Genomic DNA, 21,804 nt, shown 5'->3' on the forward strand with positions numbered 1-21,804 from the left:
ATCAGTATAATATATGATATTATATTTTTTTTATTAATTAACCCGTGGAAACTATTAGGCCATTGGGTGAAGGTTATTTTAAGTTGGTTTCTTTTACTGTGGGGATGATACAATTGGTTTGAACACGTGTATATGTAGCGAGGGTTTGTCACTAAAACCCCGGTGGTCATCCATCCGGGACCTATGTGAGTATGTGACACCAGCCGGTGCTTGCACTCAGAACATGTTTTGTGACTGAGGACAATCACTAGCTGTGCCCCAACATGCCACGATCAGTATAACATTACAGTTCCAACAAGTTACAACACAAAATATTCCCAACAGAGTATTTTCCATAAAATTACGTTTCCAAGCAAATTCGTTGCTGACATAATATATTATTTCAAATGAATTTAATAAAATTCTAACAAATGTACGTTTCCAACGGATTATTTTTCAACAAAAAAAAAAAAAATGATTTTGAACATAATTTATTGTTATAATAATTTATAATTATAGTTGTCTTACCTACTTTTGATCGGAAATTTTCTAAAGGGCCCAAACATTTTTTTGTTTGAACCTATAGTATATTATGTATTTATGTACATGTTATAAGTATAATTCAAATTAATAAAATAGCCTTAGATATATACCCCAAGATTTTTAGTACTTGGGAAAATAATAAAGATTTTGTTGACGGTCGTATGAGGAATCAAAATCTGAATGTAGTTAACGATACTGCTGAATGTGGAGTTTCATTGATTTAAGCATTCAATTATGGGACACTTATCAATCAAGAAGAGCAAAAGCAATGTCTTTTGTAAGAAGTTGGACAACTATCCAAATCCAAGAAAGCAACGATAGACGATTAAAATTTTGTAACATGATTATTTTTTATCTAAATATTATGATCATCCATGACTTTTTTATATTCATAATATGAATTATATTATATTATATATTTTGTTGTTTTGTACACTGTGTAAAATTTATTTGCTATTTTTAAACAAATTGCACAACCAGTAAAAATTAAAATTTTTCCTTGAAATGTTTGTGTACCTTCTTATTACATTATATTATATAATATAACCATATGAAAATAAAATTGTTTTCCTCGTCACTCTAATATATATTTATAGGTACCTAAATTACCATTTTAAATATTACAATTATTATTAATATCGAATAAAACTGATCTTTTTATAGTTTATTTTATGAATTACTCAATAAGGAAGGGACCCCCCCCCCCCCCCGATTGTGGCCATTCAGCCATTGTGCACAAAATAAATATACAAAATGATTAATAATATGTATACGCATTGCTGAGCGTGCGTTATAATATTATATTTATATTTATTACGTTCGGATATTATTTTTTAATCATTAAAATTCCTCATTATCATATCGATAGTGGCCCAGCATTTTTGGCTGAACGGCGTCCATGAATTATTATTTTATATAGATGCGTAGTTATCTAATACTACAAAATATGATATATTGTTATAAATGTAGAATTATTACAAAACACCATATTATTATTGCCATGACGTATGGTAATCTGGTAGGCAATGGGCATTGTGTTCTCGCTAGAACAACGCTGCGAGCTTATCTGTGCTGAATTGACCTGCAATACGCGATAAACTTGCGTGCAGTATATCATTGTTACTGTGTCTTATCGATTAGAAACATGGACTACCGACTTTGTACATACAAAATATAAAATATTACTTGCTGGGTGTCTGCGTTACACACATGATTTAGATATAATATAATACAGTATTATATTGTGTAACCAACGTTTTAATGGTCCTGCAACATAACTACGATCTAGACGGCGTACGATAGTAATAATAATAATAATAATAATAATGATATACAAAACAACGAGTAACGGGACACCGCAGTGAACGCAATCAAACGTTTCTATTCGGTTGGCTTCTACGTTAAGATGCTGGCTAAAATCGTAATTGTATGCTTGGGACTTTTGTCCGTGGGCCACGCTTGTGACAATAATAACTTGCAGCCTTTGGAAACGGCCAAGGCGTCGGCGAAATGGATGCACGATGGCTTCAAAATGTCCATGTTTGGTGACCCGGACAAATACATACCGCATTCGATGTACATTGGTAAGTACCTCACATTATAGATGACGTGATTTTTCATCAGGTCAACCCGTATACCTAGGTTGTGGGTCAAAGAATCGTAAAATCCGGCTTTTGCGCAACACAAATCACAATCCCCTCCCATACTTTCATTTACACTCTACCTACCACAAATCTGTTATTCTGTGTTATGATGTAAATTCCCCCTGTTAGGTATATTATTCCGTTAACCGTATTGATTTTGGGATTTTGTATCACAATTACTAACAAATAAATAAAAATAAAATAACTTGAAATTTAAACAATGAGATATTAAATAATTAAATATTATTTTATATAAATATTTCTATATAGCTTGATAACTGAATTTATTTTGTGATGTGAACGATCATATTATGAACGTTTTAATTTATTTATACGGTAAATTAATAAATAACTTTACCGATACTTAAAGTTAACAACTATTTAGTTCCCTTGTAACACTTTACCTTTTAAAACGTCTATTTAGCACCTTTTAGTCACACCATCATACCTAAATACTTATCTACATAGTGGACTACACAAAATAAAAATCACTCTTCTCAACAATTGTAACGATATATGTGTATCATGGGTGTACCTAAAAATAATATTGTCTGGTCTGAAACTTGCAGCGAAACAGTCGTGACCTATATTTTCAACTTTACGAAATCGTACGTACCTACACGTATAATAGGAAAACGAATACATGAATAGTTAATGATACATTGTAAAATGTAATTAAAATATGTTCAATAATTAAAATAAGTTTAAACGAAGTATAAGAAAAATGCTGTTATAATACTTACCTATTATTTTTGTTTGTAAAAAAAAAAAAACAATTGAGAAAGTTAAGGTATTAGTATATTAATATTTTTCATACATAAGAATGAATGATGTTCAATTTAAAAATTAGGTACATAATATGCAATTAAGTTCAAGTATGTGAGTATGTCGTATATACTAAACATTATTTAGACTTGTATATAAATTATTATAATGACATATTGAATACTCTAACCTTTCTAAAAAGTAAAAAGTATGCAATAAATCATTTCAATATTCGCAGAATAATAATTGAGTATACATATACATATACAATATACATGTTTAGCCGTTCAGGATGTATTATTTTTCATTTGAAAAAGACGTATTATCGCTGAATTCTTTAGTCATGTATTTTAATTTTAAATGATATTATACAAATTCTTATATTTTGAAAATATTCCTTATGGTGTTAAACTGTTAAGATTCACGGATTTATCGAGATAGGTATTCCACTCAAAATATATATTTTTAGTTACCAAAATATGATTGTCAAACTATAAATTTATCATTGCTTAAATATTTTATATTTCTTGTACATTATACGCATGATCACCGATAGAAGAATTGTGATTTACTTAACATCAGTTTATTTTAATTTTTCCTTCCTTCCAATTTAGTTAATCACCAAAATGATATAACACCATTACACAACTGAATCTTTCTTTTGATACTTAAAAACAATATAAAATGTAAAATGGAATTTAATTCATAATGATATAATCATATTTATTTTTTACTTTAACATTTAGCTGTGTTATATATTTTATATATGTATAATATTAATAATATATTTAATTGTTCCTAACAATTAATATACTACAGGTATACTGCATACAGCATACTAATAATATGTATATTATGTGAACAATGCGAATATATTATATCGTCGTAGATCAGATAATTATAAATATATCGGTTACTATGTTAGTTTTGTTATCAAAGTCAAATAATTTTGAGGTATTTTATATTTTTGGTACACGATATCAGGAAGCATATTATATTATATTATATTTATATGTTCAGCTGCCTGAACTAATTTAGTATGAAAGTATTGAGTCAAAATATTTTGTCTTTGTTTCTAATAAATACATTTAAGAAAATTACCAACTAATTTTTAGTGTTAACAAAATATTATTTAGTATCCACATTCCATCATTTAAAAAGCTCTGCTAATTTTAATACGTAAATAGAGCAATTAGGTACGTAGTTTTTAGATGTTTAGCCAGTTTAGGTATACACTAAATGTGTTACGGTTGGAATAAACAAAAAATTTGATATATTTAATTATAATTTAAAACAAGTGTCCAACACAACATTATAATCATCAAAATCACATATTATATTATTGACGTAGGTATTCAAATCACAATAAACAAAACTATTTTTGCGTCGCTTTTACCATTTTTTCTAATTTCGTAATAGTCTGGGCTCTATTCATAATCAAACTTTTTTCAGTGCATATTTCATTTTGAAAATCGCGTAATTGGTCTTCGGCTTGCACTCGTTCGAGCTCTATTTTTTCCGTAATCACGTGTATGCACTTGTTCAACTCACAAATGTCGTCTACCAGCTTTTCATTTTTCCCATTGCCTTTCTCCAGTCGCTTCATGGTGTCTTCGATTTCCTTCATTATCGTTTCCTGCAGATAATCGCCTTTGGTACTGTTCGAACTGCCTCCGATGTCTTTTTCGGCCAGACTTTCTTTTATCTTGTTGTAATGCATCACGACGCGCATCACGTCCACCCATTCTTTTCTGGCCACCTGCATTCGATAACGTACAAAATATTACATAAATATAAATGCATCTAGCCACGGATACAACTTTTGCAGCCGTCATTCACCTTGTAAGCCATTATGCCCCTTTTGATTTCGTTGTGTAGATCTTTCTTCACGGAAACTATCAATTTTTCTTGCTTTTCCTGCAGCTGATTTATGATTTTTCGACGTTCCCGCGCCAACAGTGCCAACAACCTGCGTTTGATTGAAGTAATAGTATAATGCTGTAGGTGCGTTACTATTACGCGTTGGAAAATTGACATAAATAATAATCACATTTTAACCAGACATACAGGATATGCCTTGGCCAGCGTGTCGGCCATCTTGCTGGTGGGTTTTTCCATCAATGCTCCTTGCCACATCATTTCGGTCATGGAATTTGAACAGGTCGAGGCTGGGCTAAGTAGAGATAGTATCGGAGAAGTCGAAGCGATTACAAGGTTTTGAAGTTTTTGTTCACGCTCTTCGATCTAGAATATTTAAACGAATCAAATCATGAAGACTATTGGTCATGATGTTATAGGGCTCGTTATAATCGAACTCTAGAGCAGTCAATAATTGTTATAAATAGGTATGTACTACTGCATAAGAAAAATTAAATGTAAATTCCGATTATGTAGTATCTAAGTAGGGAATGCAACATGTCGGGTGTAACAATCATTAAATTATAATTATTATTATGTATTATAATAATATTGAATTAATTATATTCGTTTATTTTGTTATTACTTCTTGTAATATATTCTTCACTCTTTTTTTCAACATCGAAAGCATTTTTATACGTTTGAATAAGTGTGGGTTGAAGTTATCACATCCTTTGCTTTCAGCCTTGAAAGTAATAAAAATTATTATAAGTAGGTACATGATTTAATCGTACATCCCTTTATGCTAAATAAAAATTGCTCACTATTAATTTTTCAAGTAGCTTCTCGATGTATGGATCGTGGCAAGCAGTACTGTTAGGATCCTCTTCTGACAACATTTCCTGTTCAATGTTATTATGTAATCTTTTGAAAAATTCATAAGTCAACGTCCGGGATTCTTTTGACTTTCGATTTGACAAAATTGTTCTAACTTCGGCCGTCAGTTGATACACTTTGTCCTCTTGTTCACAGTTACTTTTCGGTGTGTTGGACGCTTCCACTTTTAAATCTATCGGTTTCACTACAGGTGTTTGGCTAAATAGTATGTTGTATATAAATAAGAATTGTAATAAAAAAAACAACACGTTTAGTAATTATAATAATAAAATGACATCGATATATTTATGAAGAGAAACATTATTTCTATTGTAAAATTGTAGATACCTATAATTATAGACATTATATTCATATATCTTCCATATTGAGTTATGAACCGTGTTTTTCACAATGAACTGAATAAGTGGGTATCTAATTGAATCGCGTTAAGTTTACATGGTTTATACTTATTTCTTATATATAGGTATACCTACTTTATCATTTAAACAGATACGATTAAGTGATGAATATCATAGGTAGATTGATGGTTTTTAATTATTTTTTCTTTATATAATAATTATTATTATGTTATATATGATTTATTTACTAATTATATTTAATTTGAGGACTTAGCCTGTTATGAAATCAAAATAAAATGTTGCCATTTTCATAGAATTTTTTATTTAGGTATCATTATTATAATAATGTGATGAAAATACTTTTTTTTTAGACATTTATAATTTTAGATTCTGAGCTAAGTGAAAATTGTAATGGTTTTACAACTATAGTATCATACCTGGTTACATAAATTATTTAACGTGGTAACCCTATGCAATGATGAATATACTATAATCGTTCGTTGGTAATAACTAATTATGGTGTTAACTCTCAAACAACGTGTCAGATATAAGTACCTAAAGGTAATTACGTGATGATTAGTGTTTGACTTTAAACACTCCAATAAATAGACTAAAATAATATGCGATCAAAACTATACACCAAAAAATAAAAATTTCCACTTAATTTTTTATTATTGGATGTGTATGATTCAACCATCCAATTATACAATTTATTTTAAATTGTAGGTATAATTTATAATTGGTATGATCTACTCTTATACATCTACAATCAATACATTTATAAAAGATCTGTGCTTATAGTACCTACCTATTATAAAATAAATACTGGTTTCAAAGTATAAATATTTGTTCATGAATATTTTATATTGTTTTAAATTTACGTTCTTTTGAATCTGTTAACCTAGTAATTATATGGAAAAATTGTATAAATGATCAAATATGTACTAAAAAAAAACGTAGATATTACTATATACTCAAATATGTATGCACTGGAGAAGACTTGATTTTTCATTTATAAATTCATAATTCTAAATGGTAAAAAAAACATGCAAATGCAGTAAAGTTCGGGCCTAATGATTACCACCGGGCCTAATCTTTTAATTTTAGGTACCTACTCAATATTTGAATTCTAAATTGAGGCTAAAATATGATTATACGCTAAGGATCTTACATTGGTCGACCGCACGAATTAACCCAACAGCCCGTATTTCCACCCACCGTCACGGCAACGTATGCAAACAATCCGGCATTTTCAGGCAAAGTCTTGCACGCTATGTAAGTACGCCCATCGTTCGACAAATGATTCAAGTCGACCATTTCCAATTCTCGATTTTTAACGAATTTCATCCATTTCTGTTTGTTTTCATTGATCTAAACAATTGAGCCGATTTAATTGTATTATTTTTTTTAGTACCTCTAGCTGGCGTTTATGAGATTTATCACCCACTTCTTTTTCTTTTTCGACTTCCACGCTGGCTTTGGTAGTTATTTCCGGAAATACGCCGTCCAAAGACAGCGGACCCGGTTTTGGGGTTTCGTTGAACGGAGTGGTCATCTTACGGGTGTTCATACTTAAAATAAGTTGCGACAAATATATATTACGTGCTTGTTTTTCATTTGTATTTTTATACGGTTCAATTGCGAGTTTATGTAACCATTTCTAAGATTATATAGATAATACATACAAATTAAAAATTACCGAGAAGATAAGTTAGTTTAATTTGTTACTTTGCATATCTCTTTTTCACTTTCAGATTTTAACGAATCAAATGCTGCTTTAAAATGTTCTAAAAAGAATAAAAAATCCTCGTTAATTTTCTCTTCAATACTTAGCTGCTGCATTATTCCAGCCATTATGTTATTATAGATGTCCTTTCACAAAAAAACGTGTTCAATTTATATTTTCTAAACAGAATTGATTGCGTTCATTGACTTTACGACGGTATTTCGGTATAGTAGTTACGAGAAAAATAACATGTCTATTGTTTAATATTAAGTTGTTATTTTATGTAAAACTAGAATGTAATATATCTATAGATACAAATATTGTAGACGTTACTATGCCATCAGGTGGATATTAATTAAAAATATAACTCGGCGACAACAATAAATACATATTTTATTATTAAAAATATATTATCATACCTAGTCATGATGTAATCGGTCAACGATAATAACTATGTTATCAGTTATATATAGTATATATTACTAGCTGACACGGTAATGCTTTAGTGTTACTAGGTTCTTGTGATTGTTCAACTCCTTTTGGGTGTAACACGCTGTAGAAGTGTGTTGATAGTCTTAAGTGTAAATGATATTATTTTTTAATTTATAGCCATCCCGACCGGCGAAGTAGTGGTTCAAACTTGATATATTCTGTACCAAAATACACAGGCTTATCGCATTAATAATAATAATAAATATTATTAAAACCAATAGCAACCATTAATAAACAAAAATGTCCATAATAAATCTCAAAATCCTTGTTTGAGAACCTCCTCGGGTTTGACCTATTATTTACCTTTTTTGCGACAAAATGTAGCCTATCTTTTTCCCCGATGTCTAATCTACATCTGTACCAAATTTGATCGCAATCGAATGAATGGTTTAGGAATGCATCATAAAGGATATAGAAACAACTTTTGTGTTTTATATAGGTACTAGCTCTCCGAGCGTCGATGGGGGAGACCCCCAAACCCCCCAAGTAGGCGAAGAGTTTTAACTGATGTCGGAAACTGCAGTGGTCTTTTGGTCTGGTCGTTGGTCTCGAGCCGGTTGGTGTGTGTAAGGAGGTCTGGTGATAAGGAACTGTGATAAGGTCAGGACCACCGCGGTTCGACGTGGTAGGCCGGGTTATGCCGCCGGAAATTCAAAATTCCATAAAAAAAATCATACAGCCACCGCGATTTTTTTGGTGTCTAGCAGGTCAGTCACCTCAGTTATCCGGGTAGGCAATTCGACTTCGTCGGATATCGGACAATGGGGGACGGCCGGGTCACGGCATCAGGTATGCAATCCAACTGCGTTGGATCGCGGACAACGTTCCTTACTGCCGCCGAAAACGCGACATTACGTGATTAAAAATTTAAAAAAATTCGGGCGTCCATGCAAATCATATAGCCGCCGTGTTTTTTGGGTGTATAGCAGGGCAGTCACCTCAGTTATCCGGGTAGGCAATCTGACTTCGTCGGATAGCGGACAATGTGCGATGGCCTGGTCACATTGTAAGGTATGCAATCCGACTGCATCGGATCGCGGACAGCGTCCATTACTCTCACCAAAAAAGCAAAAATAAGTAATAAATTACGTGAAAAAAATTTAAAAAATTTCGGGCGTCCATGCAAATTATATAGCCAACGAATTGTTTGGGTGTCTAGGAGGTCAGTCACCTCGAATGACGTTCGCCGTAGTATATAACTACACACAATGTAAACGATATATACTACACAAACCAAAAAAACATATTGTATATATCTACCTATGGTATATGAACTAATCAATACATACATATCAATATAACATTACAGTTGTCAGGTGAGTTAACTGGTTGAGGTAATCATATAGTCACTTTCTTATTTTGGTAATTAATAATTTAATGTAGCATACAAATACTGCTACAGTTACTATATAATATATATTAATAAATAAATAGATCCTCGGGTCTCTGCTTTATAGTTTTAGATAGATATAGATTATATAACATAATGGGGTAAATGGTAATAACTACTAGTAATAGTAATATTTTTTTCGCTTATAGTAACGATTGAAAGTGAAAATTTGGATTTTAATTCGTTTCTGGTAACTGCTGAACGCGATTGCCACAGTACGATAAGCGAAGATTGTGGCGATCCCGCATCACCAGACCGATCAGGTTCACTTCAATTACTTTCGTCTGATGACAGTGCGACATTCCATCCGGAGTGTATAAACACCATCATCCAGTCTGAACCAGAAGTCAAACTGCAAAAGTTGCGTTTCGTATGGTCAGCACCAAAAACAGGAAGCGGCTGCGTGTACTTAAGGTATTTAAATGATATTGACCTGTTAATTTGTATATATCATCTACCCATTACAATGTTAATAGTCAATTCAATTTTATTTAATGAAAAGTTAAGTTAATTTCATATTGATTTCACTCTTAAATGCCTAAACTAGCTATAGCTTATGTTCATGCAGAGTTTAATAAGTCGTGTGTTCAGTAAGTCGTGAGTTTAATAAGATAATGATATATTTTAGGGCTTTGATTACCTATGAAAACGGCTTTAATAAACAGAATAGTGAACTGTTAAAGGAACTATGCGAAATGTCTTTCGATACAGTTACGAAGCAAAATTCATCGGCTGAAACCGAAAGTTGTTGTGCTTGTGACGAAGCCGTTTATGAGGTAGGTAAACAACCAATGAAAATATAAAAAATATCCTGAACCTGCGTACCTGTATGGCTGTACACTGTCTTGTAGTTTGTGTGAAAGCAGTGTCTGTTTATAAAGTTTTTTTTTGTCTAACTGAAATAATAGATGAAATTTGAAGGACTTTGGTCATCTGAAACTCATCCGAAAGACTTCCCGAGTGCTTTGTGGCTTACTCACTTCAGTGACATAATTGGAGCGACACACGATAAGAACTATTCCTTTTGGGCTGAAGGTCAATGGGCCACCGACGGTGTTAGACAGTTGGCCGAATGGGGTTCAACGGCGATTTTGGAATCCGAACTTAGGCAGCAGGTACCCAAACGTTTCATATGCACATCGAATAAAATCATATCTATTTGTATACTTATTCACGATATTCAAGGTATTGTTTTTAATTGTTAGAAGAAACATTTGAGAACTTTGATCAAAGCCGCTGGTCTTTGGCATCCACGAGTAAACGCTAACGCCACGTCTAAATTCCGAGTGGACAAGAAACATCATTACATCTCATTGGCTTCTATGCTCGGTAAAATAATAATAATACAAATCGCATAAATATATACTATTATGGTTATCATCTTTCGTGTGTAAATTGATTTTAGGACCGTCCCCTGATTGGATAGTAGGTGTCAATGGCCATAATTTATGTGAAAAGAACTGTCAGTGGGTTCAAAACCGAACTATAGACTTGTACGTCTACGACGTTGGAACAGACAGCGGACGTACATATATGGTAACGTAATAATATAATTGTATACTAATGTCAAATATATTACTCATATTTTACCTATAGTTTCTACTGTACCTATTAACTTAAAATAAATATATTAATATAGGCTGATACTTTAAACAAAACCTTAATTTAGTCAATTAGATGTGTGTTGACTGTCGAACATTTAACCTTTTCAATATATACAAACGGTAAAATAACAATATAGTACCAATTACATCATTCTAAATTAAGATTATTCCAATTTGATCAATTAAAAAAATAAAATATAATATTTAGGTAGGTTGCTTACGCGGTAACTTCGGTACCTATATGTTAATTTTTTTTTTAGGAACTATAGGCAAATAAATCGTAACTATAGACAAGAATAGCTGTTTAATTAGACAACCTTAATATACCTATTTATATTCGTTTTGATTTTTTTCGAAAATTCTTCAATTCGCACATAATTATTATGTGGTAGGTGTGATAAGAATTAGTTATTAAATCAATTTATTAATTTACATTAAAAAAGCTTGATGGTGTGAGAACTATCCAGTAACGGCACTTCAGCGTGAATCTATATGTGCTTATAGTATGTAATTGTGGTATATTCAATTAGGTCTCGAGGCCACTGTCACCAGAGCCATTCGAGAGGGAGGGGGAATTTCTCGGAATAAAGTTTGTTAAGAGGTTATATTATACGTATGTTTTTGAAGGTGCTTCTAAATTTGGAATAATGTTTTTTGAATGTGGAGTTTAGTATGGAAGGCATCGTTTGAGAAAAGAGGAGGGAAATTGATTATTAGTCTAAGGATTTAATTTTGTGTATTTGAGTTTTTAGCTAAGCTATGATATACCATTTGAATATTTACCTAGGCTAGGCCAGAGTTATTTAATTTTAATTTTGTTAAGTGGATGTGTGTGTTATGCCCAATTCAGGAATTTGTAGAATGTTTATATTAGGTATTTGGCTATGTTGGCTTTAGGTATGGGTTAGTTTTTTAGTGTATACTCAATGACAGAGATCAAAAGTTGTATTGACCAATTTATTTATTTTTTTCTGTTAAACGCTATGCGGGACTAAAATAAAGATAAGGAGATAGTGTAGATGGTTTGAGGCTACATCAGGATCAACATGAGTGGAGTAAACCACTTTGTAATAACATTTTATGTTTAAATGACTAAAATTAAGTTTTACCATTGTGATTTAAAATAGACTTATTTGTCATCGTCCAATGTCAAATGGACTATTCCCATGACCTAATATGTGATGGATACTATTTTATCATTAAAAAAAAAAATCAAATAAGGTTACTTCGGTGATTTTTAATTAAAAGTTATAATACCTATCTTGAATTCCGAAAGATTTATTTAGGGGAAAAAAAATTAACTTTTAATCACAGCTAAAAAGCAAAACAATATTATAGACATATATAATTGTTATCACAGAATGTTGTGGTAGGAAATGGGAGAGAAATGATTTTAATTTACATTTCGTTTATTTTAAACGCTAAATTTTAAAATAAATATTTTATTTAAATTCCTGAACATATAAGAGGAACTAAAGACGGTCTGCGCAGTGCTGTAGGTACAGCCAGCATAATTTCAAATTTGTATGATTTTTAAGCAGAAGGAATATTTTATCATAATCAATTAAGTTCATTACATAAAATATAGTGAGTAAAAAATTTTTAAAAATGTATTGTTTTTCGGAATTTTGTGTATTTAATAATAATAACATAAATAATCGTATTTGGAACAAACCAAAATATTAATCGTAAGGACAGAAAAGTTTATATAGTAATTACAGAATTTAATTAAAAAGTTCCGCGATTGACGTTTATAATAGCTTTAGTTATTTTTACATTATAAACATTTTGTCAAGCTTTTTAAAATATTATTTTCATCTATGGACGTAAATTATAATGATATATTGACGACTTACGTGCTGTAAATTTTAATTTATGACCTATACCTATAATAGCCTCGAAATTACTTATAATAGTTACAAAAAATATTATTCAGTGTATATTCCATTAAGAATATATTAGTTACACTTGAACAAATTTGATAAATTATTGATTTTATGAATCATTTGTATACATTTGTGTGCACACATTTCAGTAAAAATTATTTTCTAAATGGCATTTAGGTAATCATAATATTAGTAACATAGTATTATATGGTCGTATAGAGCACACTAAAACCCATATTAGTACCTATAATGTTGGAATGCATACTATATTGCGTATATTTAGCTTTCAATAATTGGTAACATAATACTATTTTGTTATGATTATCGAAGTAATATCGTTTCCACAGAATAAATTAAATATCATTTATATTCTGTGTTACTACATTCTATGCATGAATTTTCCTTACAATGTTCCTATAGTAAATAATTAACATTTTTAACTTTTTTTATATACATAACTATTTTATTTTTAGACTTTTTTATGTTTTATTATAAAAATTTGTTATTCTAAATACAGATATCTAATATTCATACAGTAAATAGGTGTACAGCGTATAATAATGTTCATAATGACCTTGATTATACATTTTTTTTTCAATTAATTATGAGTATTTTGAACATTAATTGTTATTTGTACTAAATAAATTCAAATCCATGACACAACGTTAATTCGACAGTCTAGTTAGAGCTCGAAGGTTCATGTATTTGCATATTAATTTATTCTGTTAATAATAGTAGTTGCGTGCACCTACGTCATACGAGCATATTATTATGATACATTTTTAATTTATTTGACGATTTTCTTAATAAAATCCATGTTGACCTGTTTAAAATTATAATTGGAATCTTAATATTTTACTCATTTAGCTATTTGATTTGTCTATATTTCATTAGACTTTAAGTCAACTATATCACACTTGCTGCTGTGCACTTCATATTTTTTTATATAGCAATATATGAGATAATATCTTGCCAAATAAATATGTCATGCCTTCAATCATTTTAAAAGTGATTTCGCTCTAAGATTGACTTAAAAATATAAAAAAAATGGTTTTGCGTGGCCAGAGAGATAAAACAAACAGTACACTGACATCTTCCTGTAACATTTTTTTTTAAAATAGGGTAAGTGTGTAACACTGCTGTACATTAGGTTCTAGGAGAATCATTATAATGGATGTGTTAAATTTGAATTCAATGATAAAATTTATTTCATACGAAAAATGATCCTGAGCGAGGACTATGGTCTGTAAGCTTATAATGTTACTACCTAATACCTATGTATATATTTTAATGATATTATTGAGATTAAATTGAAATTAATTTATTTTACTACTATACTACTACTGTAGTAGGTTAAATTCATTTTTGCCGAAAAATTGCTTTAAAAATGACACTGTGTGTATAAAATATAACAATATTATACTCTAAAAGTTTCAAGTACTCAAGTATAATATTTTTAAATAACAACAAAATAACTAAAACCGTTATTCTTGGTTTTAATATATAATTTTGTGCAAACTTGAACTTAAAATGTGTGTAAATAAATAACTGTGCTTATATACTTTTTCATTTTTTGGTTACAGTATGAAATATTTATGAGAATCCCTATATTAAATTTTTAATCCTTAAATATAAAACTTGAACATTTTATAATTTTTAACTACAAAATAATGTTCAAGATTTTGATAAATGTTGTCAAATTTTGAAATTGAAATACTTATAAAAAAAATTGTGCCTATATGAATCTATAATTTTTCTTAGTTACCACTACTTATGAGGAACCTTGTATTAAAGTTTCAAGCTTTTCGAACCAACGAAAACAATTTATTAACATTTATAGAAAAAAACTAAAAAAATTTCAAATTTCAAATGTCACAAACAACTCAAAATTAGTGAAAATATTTTGAAAATCTTATCATGTAGAAAATGATAATATAAAAATTTGATGAAGCTTTCAAGTACCATCGGTTAATAGTTTTTGAATTACAACAAAATAAAAAAATCATTCTATAAAAATTTGTTTATTTGCGAGTGAATATCCAATGTCTAACTTCAACCGCTCATAAAAAATTAATTTGACTTTCCGGAATAATTGTTTTTTTTTTGGTTGTTGTTAAATGTAAGAAAACTTATGGGGAATCTTGAAATTCATTTTCAAATCGTAAATATACATAAAAAAAATGTTATGAATTTCCAACTCAAAATATTTTGTAAATTTTCGTTGATTTTGTTGAATTTTTTCGAAATTTTGACTTCAGACGCTCATCAAAAATACTGTGAGTTTACTCTTGATTTTTTTTTACATGTTCACTAATAACCTTCTATTAAATGTTCAAGTTTTTTGATCGACTGAAAAATTTCTTATTCACAATAATTCAAAAATAATAATAATTAATAAAGATTGAAATTTTCTTATACGTATAAATAGTTTAAATTTTTTGACAAAAAAAAATACCAATATAAACATTTGGTGAAAATGTCATACCGTTATTATTTTTAGAATTATACAAAAAAAACAAAATATACGAAAAAATATTTGAAAACGTGTTTTGCGTAAAAATCTCAGTTTTTTTTTGTTTTTCCTGACGCTTAAAAATTGTTGGGAATTTTTTACGTTTGACCCCCTAATGTACCAATATTTTACCAGGAAAATCGGAGCGTCTTTAAGTACTACCCCAATAAGTGACAAACACAAAAGAATAATTTAAAAAATAACACATATCATTGTAAAATCAATTACACTCCACTCCGAAATTAAAATCAAAAGTATTGTGTTCTACTTATGAAGTTACTTTTTAGTTTTTTTTTTTAGTGTATTAATGAAACACACTGATAATAATGGTTAATCAAGTGAATAAATTAGTTAATTTATAAATTATTATTTGTTATCTATAATATTATAGTAGGCAATACTGTGTTAGGTAGGTTAGGTTAAGTTAGGTTATACTGTACAATTAGATTAGAGATGCTCGTCTATTATTAAATAGTGATTAGATTCTTATTATTATGCAATAAATTAAATTTATATCTTTTAATCATGTTATTAGTATTATAGATGCATAATTATACTTTTAATATCATTAAGTAAACATAAAACAATAATATTTATAATATTAACGCAAAAAAATTGTAATGCGTAAAACCTATGTTTATAATGCACGTTCCTACATATTATTATTTAAATTGCCCACATAATCAGTGAAATTATTTGTATTGGTAAAATATTTAAATTCACCCCAATGATAAAATAAATAAAATGTTTGATATTGTTGCATACACAATTAATAATTATATACATAAAATATATTTAAATTAATTTTAGTCACACAATCAAGAGACCCTACCACATGAACGCATTTTTCGGATCACCCCGATGTATCCGGATGATCCCAGGTCACCTTTTTTCAACGAAAATGGCAACGAGATGGCTCCTTTGGCGCGCTTACATTTGAACAGAATCAACCTCATACCGAAGTCTTGTTCAGATAAGATTATAACAGAGTTAATGGACGAACTCGTAGTGTCGGAGAACTCACAAGATATATTAAGGCGTAAGCACCAGTTTTTGTTTTATTTGTTTTGGTTTATTAGATAATATTATACCTACCTACCTCAACGACATAACTATAATGTCCTTGTTTAGCTGAATGTGCTGTATCAAAATACTCTGAATGGAATAAATGCAACGTGACTTGTGGCAAAGGTCTCAGAGCGAGAAGCAGAAACTATTTAAATGAGACCGCAGCTCAGCAGTTTGGTTGCGACAGACAATTGGTATCTAAAGAAATGTGTCTGTCTTCAGTGCCAATTTGCCCGTAATTATATTTTATTTGATATTATACCTAATACTTTTGTGATTTTGAGGGAATTGGGAGCAAATGAAAATTATTTAAAAACAATATTGTTGTTAAGATTTGTTATAATGCCAGAAATGTAAGTAATAATTAGTTGTAAATTATCTTATTAAACATACTCCTAAATCAGGTTTTTAATTTCGGTGATTTTCAAGGAAAGAAATGTCATTTTGTAACGCTCATTTTCAATTCTAACTTTTAATAATAATATACAGGTAGCGAAAATCGTAATAATAATGATGGAATCTGTTTGAGTACTGTTGCCTTATAGAAGAAATTTATTTTATAGCTAGATTTTAACATTTTTTATTCACCTCTGTGTGATGTAATTGTTAATTTGTTTCTTATACTCATAAAAACTACATCACGCTCAAAGATTAAAAATTAAAAAACAAATATATTTTTAAAAGATTATTTTTTTTTTTGTAGATTTATTGATCGGTATAAAACTTCTAAGAGTTCAAAATTATATCTTAATAGGGCTATTTCCATTCATCTCCATTGAAGATTGATGATAGTTCGTACCTACTTAGCTATTTGTTAATCTAAAAATGTATTATTGCCTTACTTGTAAATTACGATTGGAAAATCATTTTTAATTTGATTTATAATTATAATTTTTCGGACACGTTGTCTTTGAATTTATTGTGTTTGTATTAGTTTTAAATTAGGCACCTACTAGTTTTTTTTTTAATTTAGTGGTGAGACAGAACAAGAAGACGACAGTCTGCTAATAGACGATGCTAAATGTAACACCACGGAATGGACACCGATGTCTGAGTGTTCAGTGTCGTGCGGTATAGGATTCATGTTCCGCACCAGACAATTTTTAGATCACACGAGTTACAAAAAGTGTCGCCACATCGGACTTGTCATGAAGAAGAAATGCATGCAGCCAGCTTGCACTAAAGTCGCTGAACAGGTGATCCAAACATTATAAAAATATACTTCTATGACACGAGCGTTTTAGAAGAGCAATTCATATTAAACGTCACATTTGTGAACATAAGGTAGAAATTTAGGAGTGGGGCTTACACATTTAATTTTTCTAGAAAAATCTGCTGTATTTGAAGGTTGAACGCCATGAGATTCAGGTTTGGATATCAACTAGATTCCGATGACTATGCCAACAGTGATTTTAAAATTTTGTTTTCTATTGCCATAGTATATAAAATTTAAATATATTTTTGTTATTTTACGGTTATATTTAAATGTGTCTTAGAAATAATAATAGTCTTAGGTTTTAACTATTCATATCGAAATATAGTGCATAATATGAATTTAATGATAGTAGAAACCGATAAATATGATAACCAATATTGGGTATCATTTAATAAAAGTATATTAATATTAGTGAGAACCAAATGTGGTTCTCATGGCAATGTAAACAAATTCACCAAGGGCCAATTTGGGTCTCACTGCAACTTTGGAAATAACTCTAAAAACCCACATTATGGTGCTCAACGTGAGTTAACCGTATAATATAATTATTTGTGTTTTAGTCTTCTTTCACTAGCACATGCCCGGTAACCGAATGGAGTATGTGGAGTCCGTGCAACGTAACTTGTGGCCAAGGGTTGTCGATCAAGTCTCGGTTGTTGCTTGTATCCGGTGAAAATTACACAAAATGTATCGATAAAGTCGTGCTGGAGGAAACTCGAACGTGTAACGGGACGCGGCCTACCTGTGAAATAAACTCGTCTCTCGCAAAAGGTAAATAGCAAAATCGAATTACTTATAAAAAGTATAATATTCTTCCGTGTATAATATGTGAATCATATATTCACTAAAAACTTTAACGTTTTAATTGTTTGTATTAGCTAAAGCAATGATATTATCCGATAAAACTGAACCTATCTTGTATTCTTGTGTAGAATATTTAACTATTATAAATATTTTTTATAAAATGGAATGTGGAATTGCGTTTCTATACCCTGTTCTAAATGAGAAACACCCAGACTTAATAAATATTAGTTATTTCCCTTTACTTGTGAGATCGTTCAGCTAGTTAGGGTATTGCTATTATAACATTATAGTACCTACCTATATATAGCAGTTGTACATAATAATATTATAATATGGTGTATAACTGTATAGTAAGTGTATAGCCGAATAGGTACATTTAGAATATCTCATATTTTCTCAAAGTAAACATTAGACATTTGAGTATTAATAATTATTGTTATTTAATATTCGTTAACGGATGTGTTAGCGAACTCATGTATTTTCTACCTTGTAAAAATATCTATTGCTAAACAAATTTACAAATTTAAAAATATGAAATATTATTTTGAAATACAATCAGTTATTAAAAAAATGTTAACTAACGTAGGTATTTAGTAATTTTATTTATTTTATTGTAAATTAATTTTGAATTCACTATAGTTTGTTTCTATAGTGACATTAAATTATTGTAAAATGACTGAAATCAAATTACATTTGATTCAGAATGGGTTAAATTAAATAAATGATTACATTAATAAAATATTTTTTTTCCTATTACATTAGCATATTACTAGTTCTGGACGATAGATTTAAATTTCTGCATTACTGCGAGGACACCGCTAAAAGATTTAAAAAAATAATAAGTTGGTAGCTGTTTTTATTTTATCGAGTTCTTGCAGTATTATAAATTAACCATATAAATTGCAAAGAAAGATTGTGTGTTTATCATATTCATTAATATTTTCCTCTTAACATACCTACATTCATTACCTATGTACATATAGACTCATAGTGTGCAAATACGGGCATTGAAGTCATAACCGAGTAACCTGACCCGATTGTATATATGTTCGATTATATATAGATGTATTTTAAGTATAATAAATGATATCATAAATATAATTTATTCCATTGTGTCTTCTGTATTCGTTAATAATTGAATATTCCATTACTGCTTTAACTATTAAAATTCATATTTCCAACAGTCCGTAAACTTACGTAATAAAGTAACATTTTATGTTTTAAAAATCAAATAAAAACCGATTGTCAACAACTTGTCCACTAAATTGAATACTTCGCAAAATATTTCATTAGGACAAAATATGGTATAACGAATAAGTAGAATGTAGATAGAAAATGATCGATGAGAGTTTTTTTTCTACTTGACAAAATATTATAATAGAAGTTTGGTGTTTAATACTAATGTCCAACTATTAACTATTAATAACACACAATCATAAACACGTTACACGCGTATAATAAATAAGTACCTATTTATAATGACAAAAAATAAGATTATCTAATACATTTAAGTGTAGGTATTAGAATTTCAACGTTTTAGCAATAAATAAAACTATACGACTAGAAAACAGTATGCTATAGAATACAATAATATTACAGATATGAGACATCGTATTAAAAGGTGCCTAATGCAAACGTGGCCTACCTATATTGTAAAAAAGTGTGAATTCTCACTAAAATAAATCATAAATCAATTTTTTTTTTCAGAAATATGTAGCATGGAAAAAAACGAAGGAGCTTGTAACGTAAACGCTGTGCGTTATTATTACGATAAAGCATTTAAGACATGCAAACAGTTCAAATACGGTGGATGCCGGGGTAATGAAAATAATTTTAAAAGTGCCAAAGAATGCTATAAAGTGTGTCACGGTGTAGTTTGAAGAAATTAAGTACTTACTTCAATAATAAGTATCGTTATTTAGTATAGTTTTAACTTATAAGATACATAATAATAATGCGACAATATATTATGATATATTACTATAATGTATATAATATAATAGAATAGTACATATAGATGTTAAAAACTTATATTATATACGCACAGTATGTACACTTATTAAACTTGCCAGACATACCTATTATAGTTAACCAACATTTTACTGTGGATTTGTGTTTATGTTATTTCCTTACGTTGTGCAATTTTTTTTAAATCGTTTGTGTTTTTGTACGTCATCAGAACCATTAATTTTGTATTCATATAATATTATTATTACCATTGAAAAATAAACAACATTTTATTCAAATGGAATATCATCATTGACGTCACCATTATATTTTTTTTCGGTTTAAGGGTAGCTATATAGTATATACCTATATTACATGTTATACTATATTGAATATTCACATACTATTGTGGACTGATTTGTATGTACCTGTATATCCATAATCTAGATGTTTACCCAAAAGTCGTATAGTTAATAATTTATGCGTATGTCATAATTTGTAATAAAGTATAATAGGTGTATTAATTATTATGACGTATATTAGTTCGAATATTATTGTTACCGTCATGAGTTTAAACTGGTTTGTGTTATAAGCAAAATGCTAATTAAAATATAGGATAACATTTTTTACCTATTAATATTTTAATTGATACAATAATACAGAAATTTACTGTGCAGCTATTTGCTTAAAACTATGAATCAAATGATGTTTTACATTAATTCAAGAGTATCTATTCTAGATTACCTACCTCTTCTGGACCCATAAAAAAACAGGATTAGGTATTGTAAATTACCTATTTTAATTTTACATGTACCTAATATTTATTGTACAAGCACAATATTTGAATAAGAACAATTTAATTTAGTGAACCAAATTTTTAATTAGTTATTATGTTTCAATTATTTTTTTTGACCTCGGAAATTACGTAATATCCTCACGATAACAAGCTTAAATTGATTGAATTTCGATTGTTAAATAGATCAATTATTTAGTGTTATCTACCGGTCAAACATTTAAAAAAAAAAATAGGTAGACACATAAAACCTAATGGTTTTGAAGTCGTTTTGACAATACTTTGTGTAGAGGGGGCAATTAAAAATGTCTTATATCTACCTATTGACCTATATTTTATATCTT

At 29.3% G+C, this 21,804-nt stretch overlaps 2 protein-coding genes across 2 annotated transcripts; one reads left to right on the top strand and one right to left on the bottom strand.

Moving 5' to 3' along the window:
* The first annotated feature begins 1,695 nt into the window (after positions 1–1,695).
* LOC132935691 (spondin-1) lies at positions 1,696–20,966 on the top strand. Its single transcript, XM_061002307.1, has 11 exons — positions 1,696–2,105; positions 9,780–10,044; positions 10,259–10,406; positions 10,539–10,745; positions 10,836–10,959; positions 11,036–11,166; positions 16,443–16,671; positions 16,764–16,935; positions 17,674–17,896; positions 18,477–18,687; positions 20,428–20,966. The coding sequence occupies exons 1-11, from the start codon at positions 1,928–1,930 to the stop codon at positions 20,598–20,600; spliced, it is 2,061 nt and encodes a 686-aa protein (XP_060858290.1). The 5' UTR covers positions 1,696–1,927; the 3' UTR covers positions 20,601–20,966.
* LOC132935692 (uncharacterized) lies at positions 4,220–8,911 on the bottom strand. The gene is made up of 8 exons (XM_061002308.1): positions 7,751–8,911; positions 7,470–7,682; positions 7,194–7,393; positions 5,612–5,882; positions 5,434–5,532; positions 4,981–5,174; positions 4,770–4,899; positions 4,220–4,689 (listed from the first exon to the last, which is right to left on the bottom strand). The coding sequence occupies exons 1-8, from the start codon at positions 7,874–7,876 to the stop codon at positions 4,306–4,308; spliced, it is 1,617 nt and encodes a 538-aa protein (XP_060858291.1). The 5' UTR covers positions 7,877–8,911; the 3' UTR covers positions 4,220–4,305.
* Positions 20,967–21,804: the final 838 nt, after the last annotated feature.

The sequence above is a fragment of the Metopolophium dirhodum genome, chromosome 1, assembly GCF_019925205.1.
Source record: "Metopolophium dirhodum isolate CAU chromosome 1, ASM1992520v1, whole genome shotgun sequence".
Lineage (NCBI taxonomy): Eukaryota > Metazoa > Arthropoda > Insecta > Hemiptera > Aphididae > Metopolophium > Metopolophium dirhodum.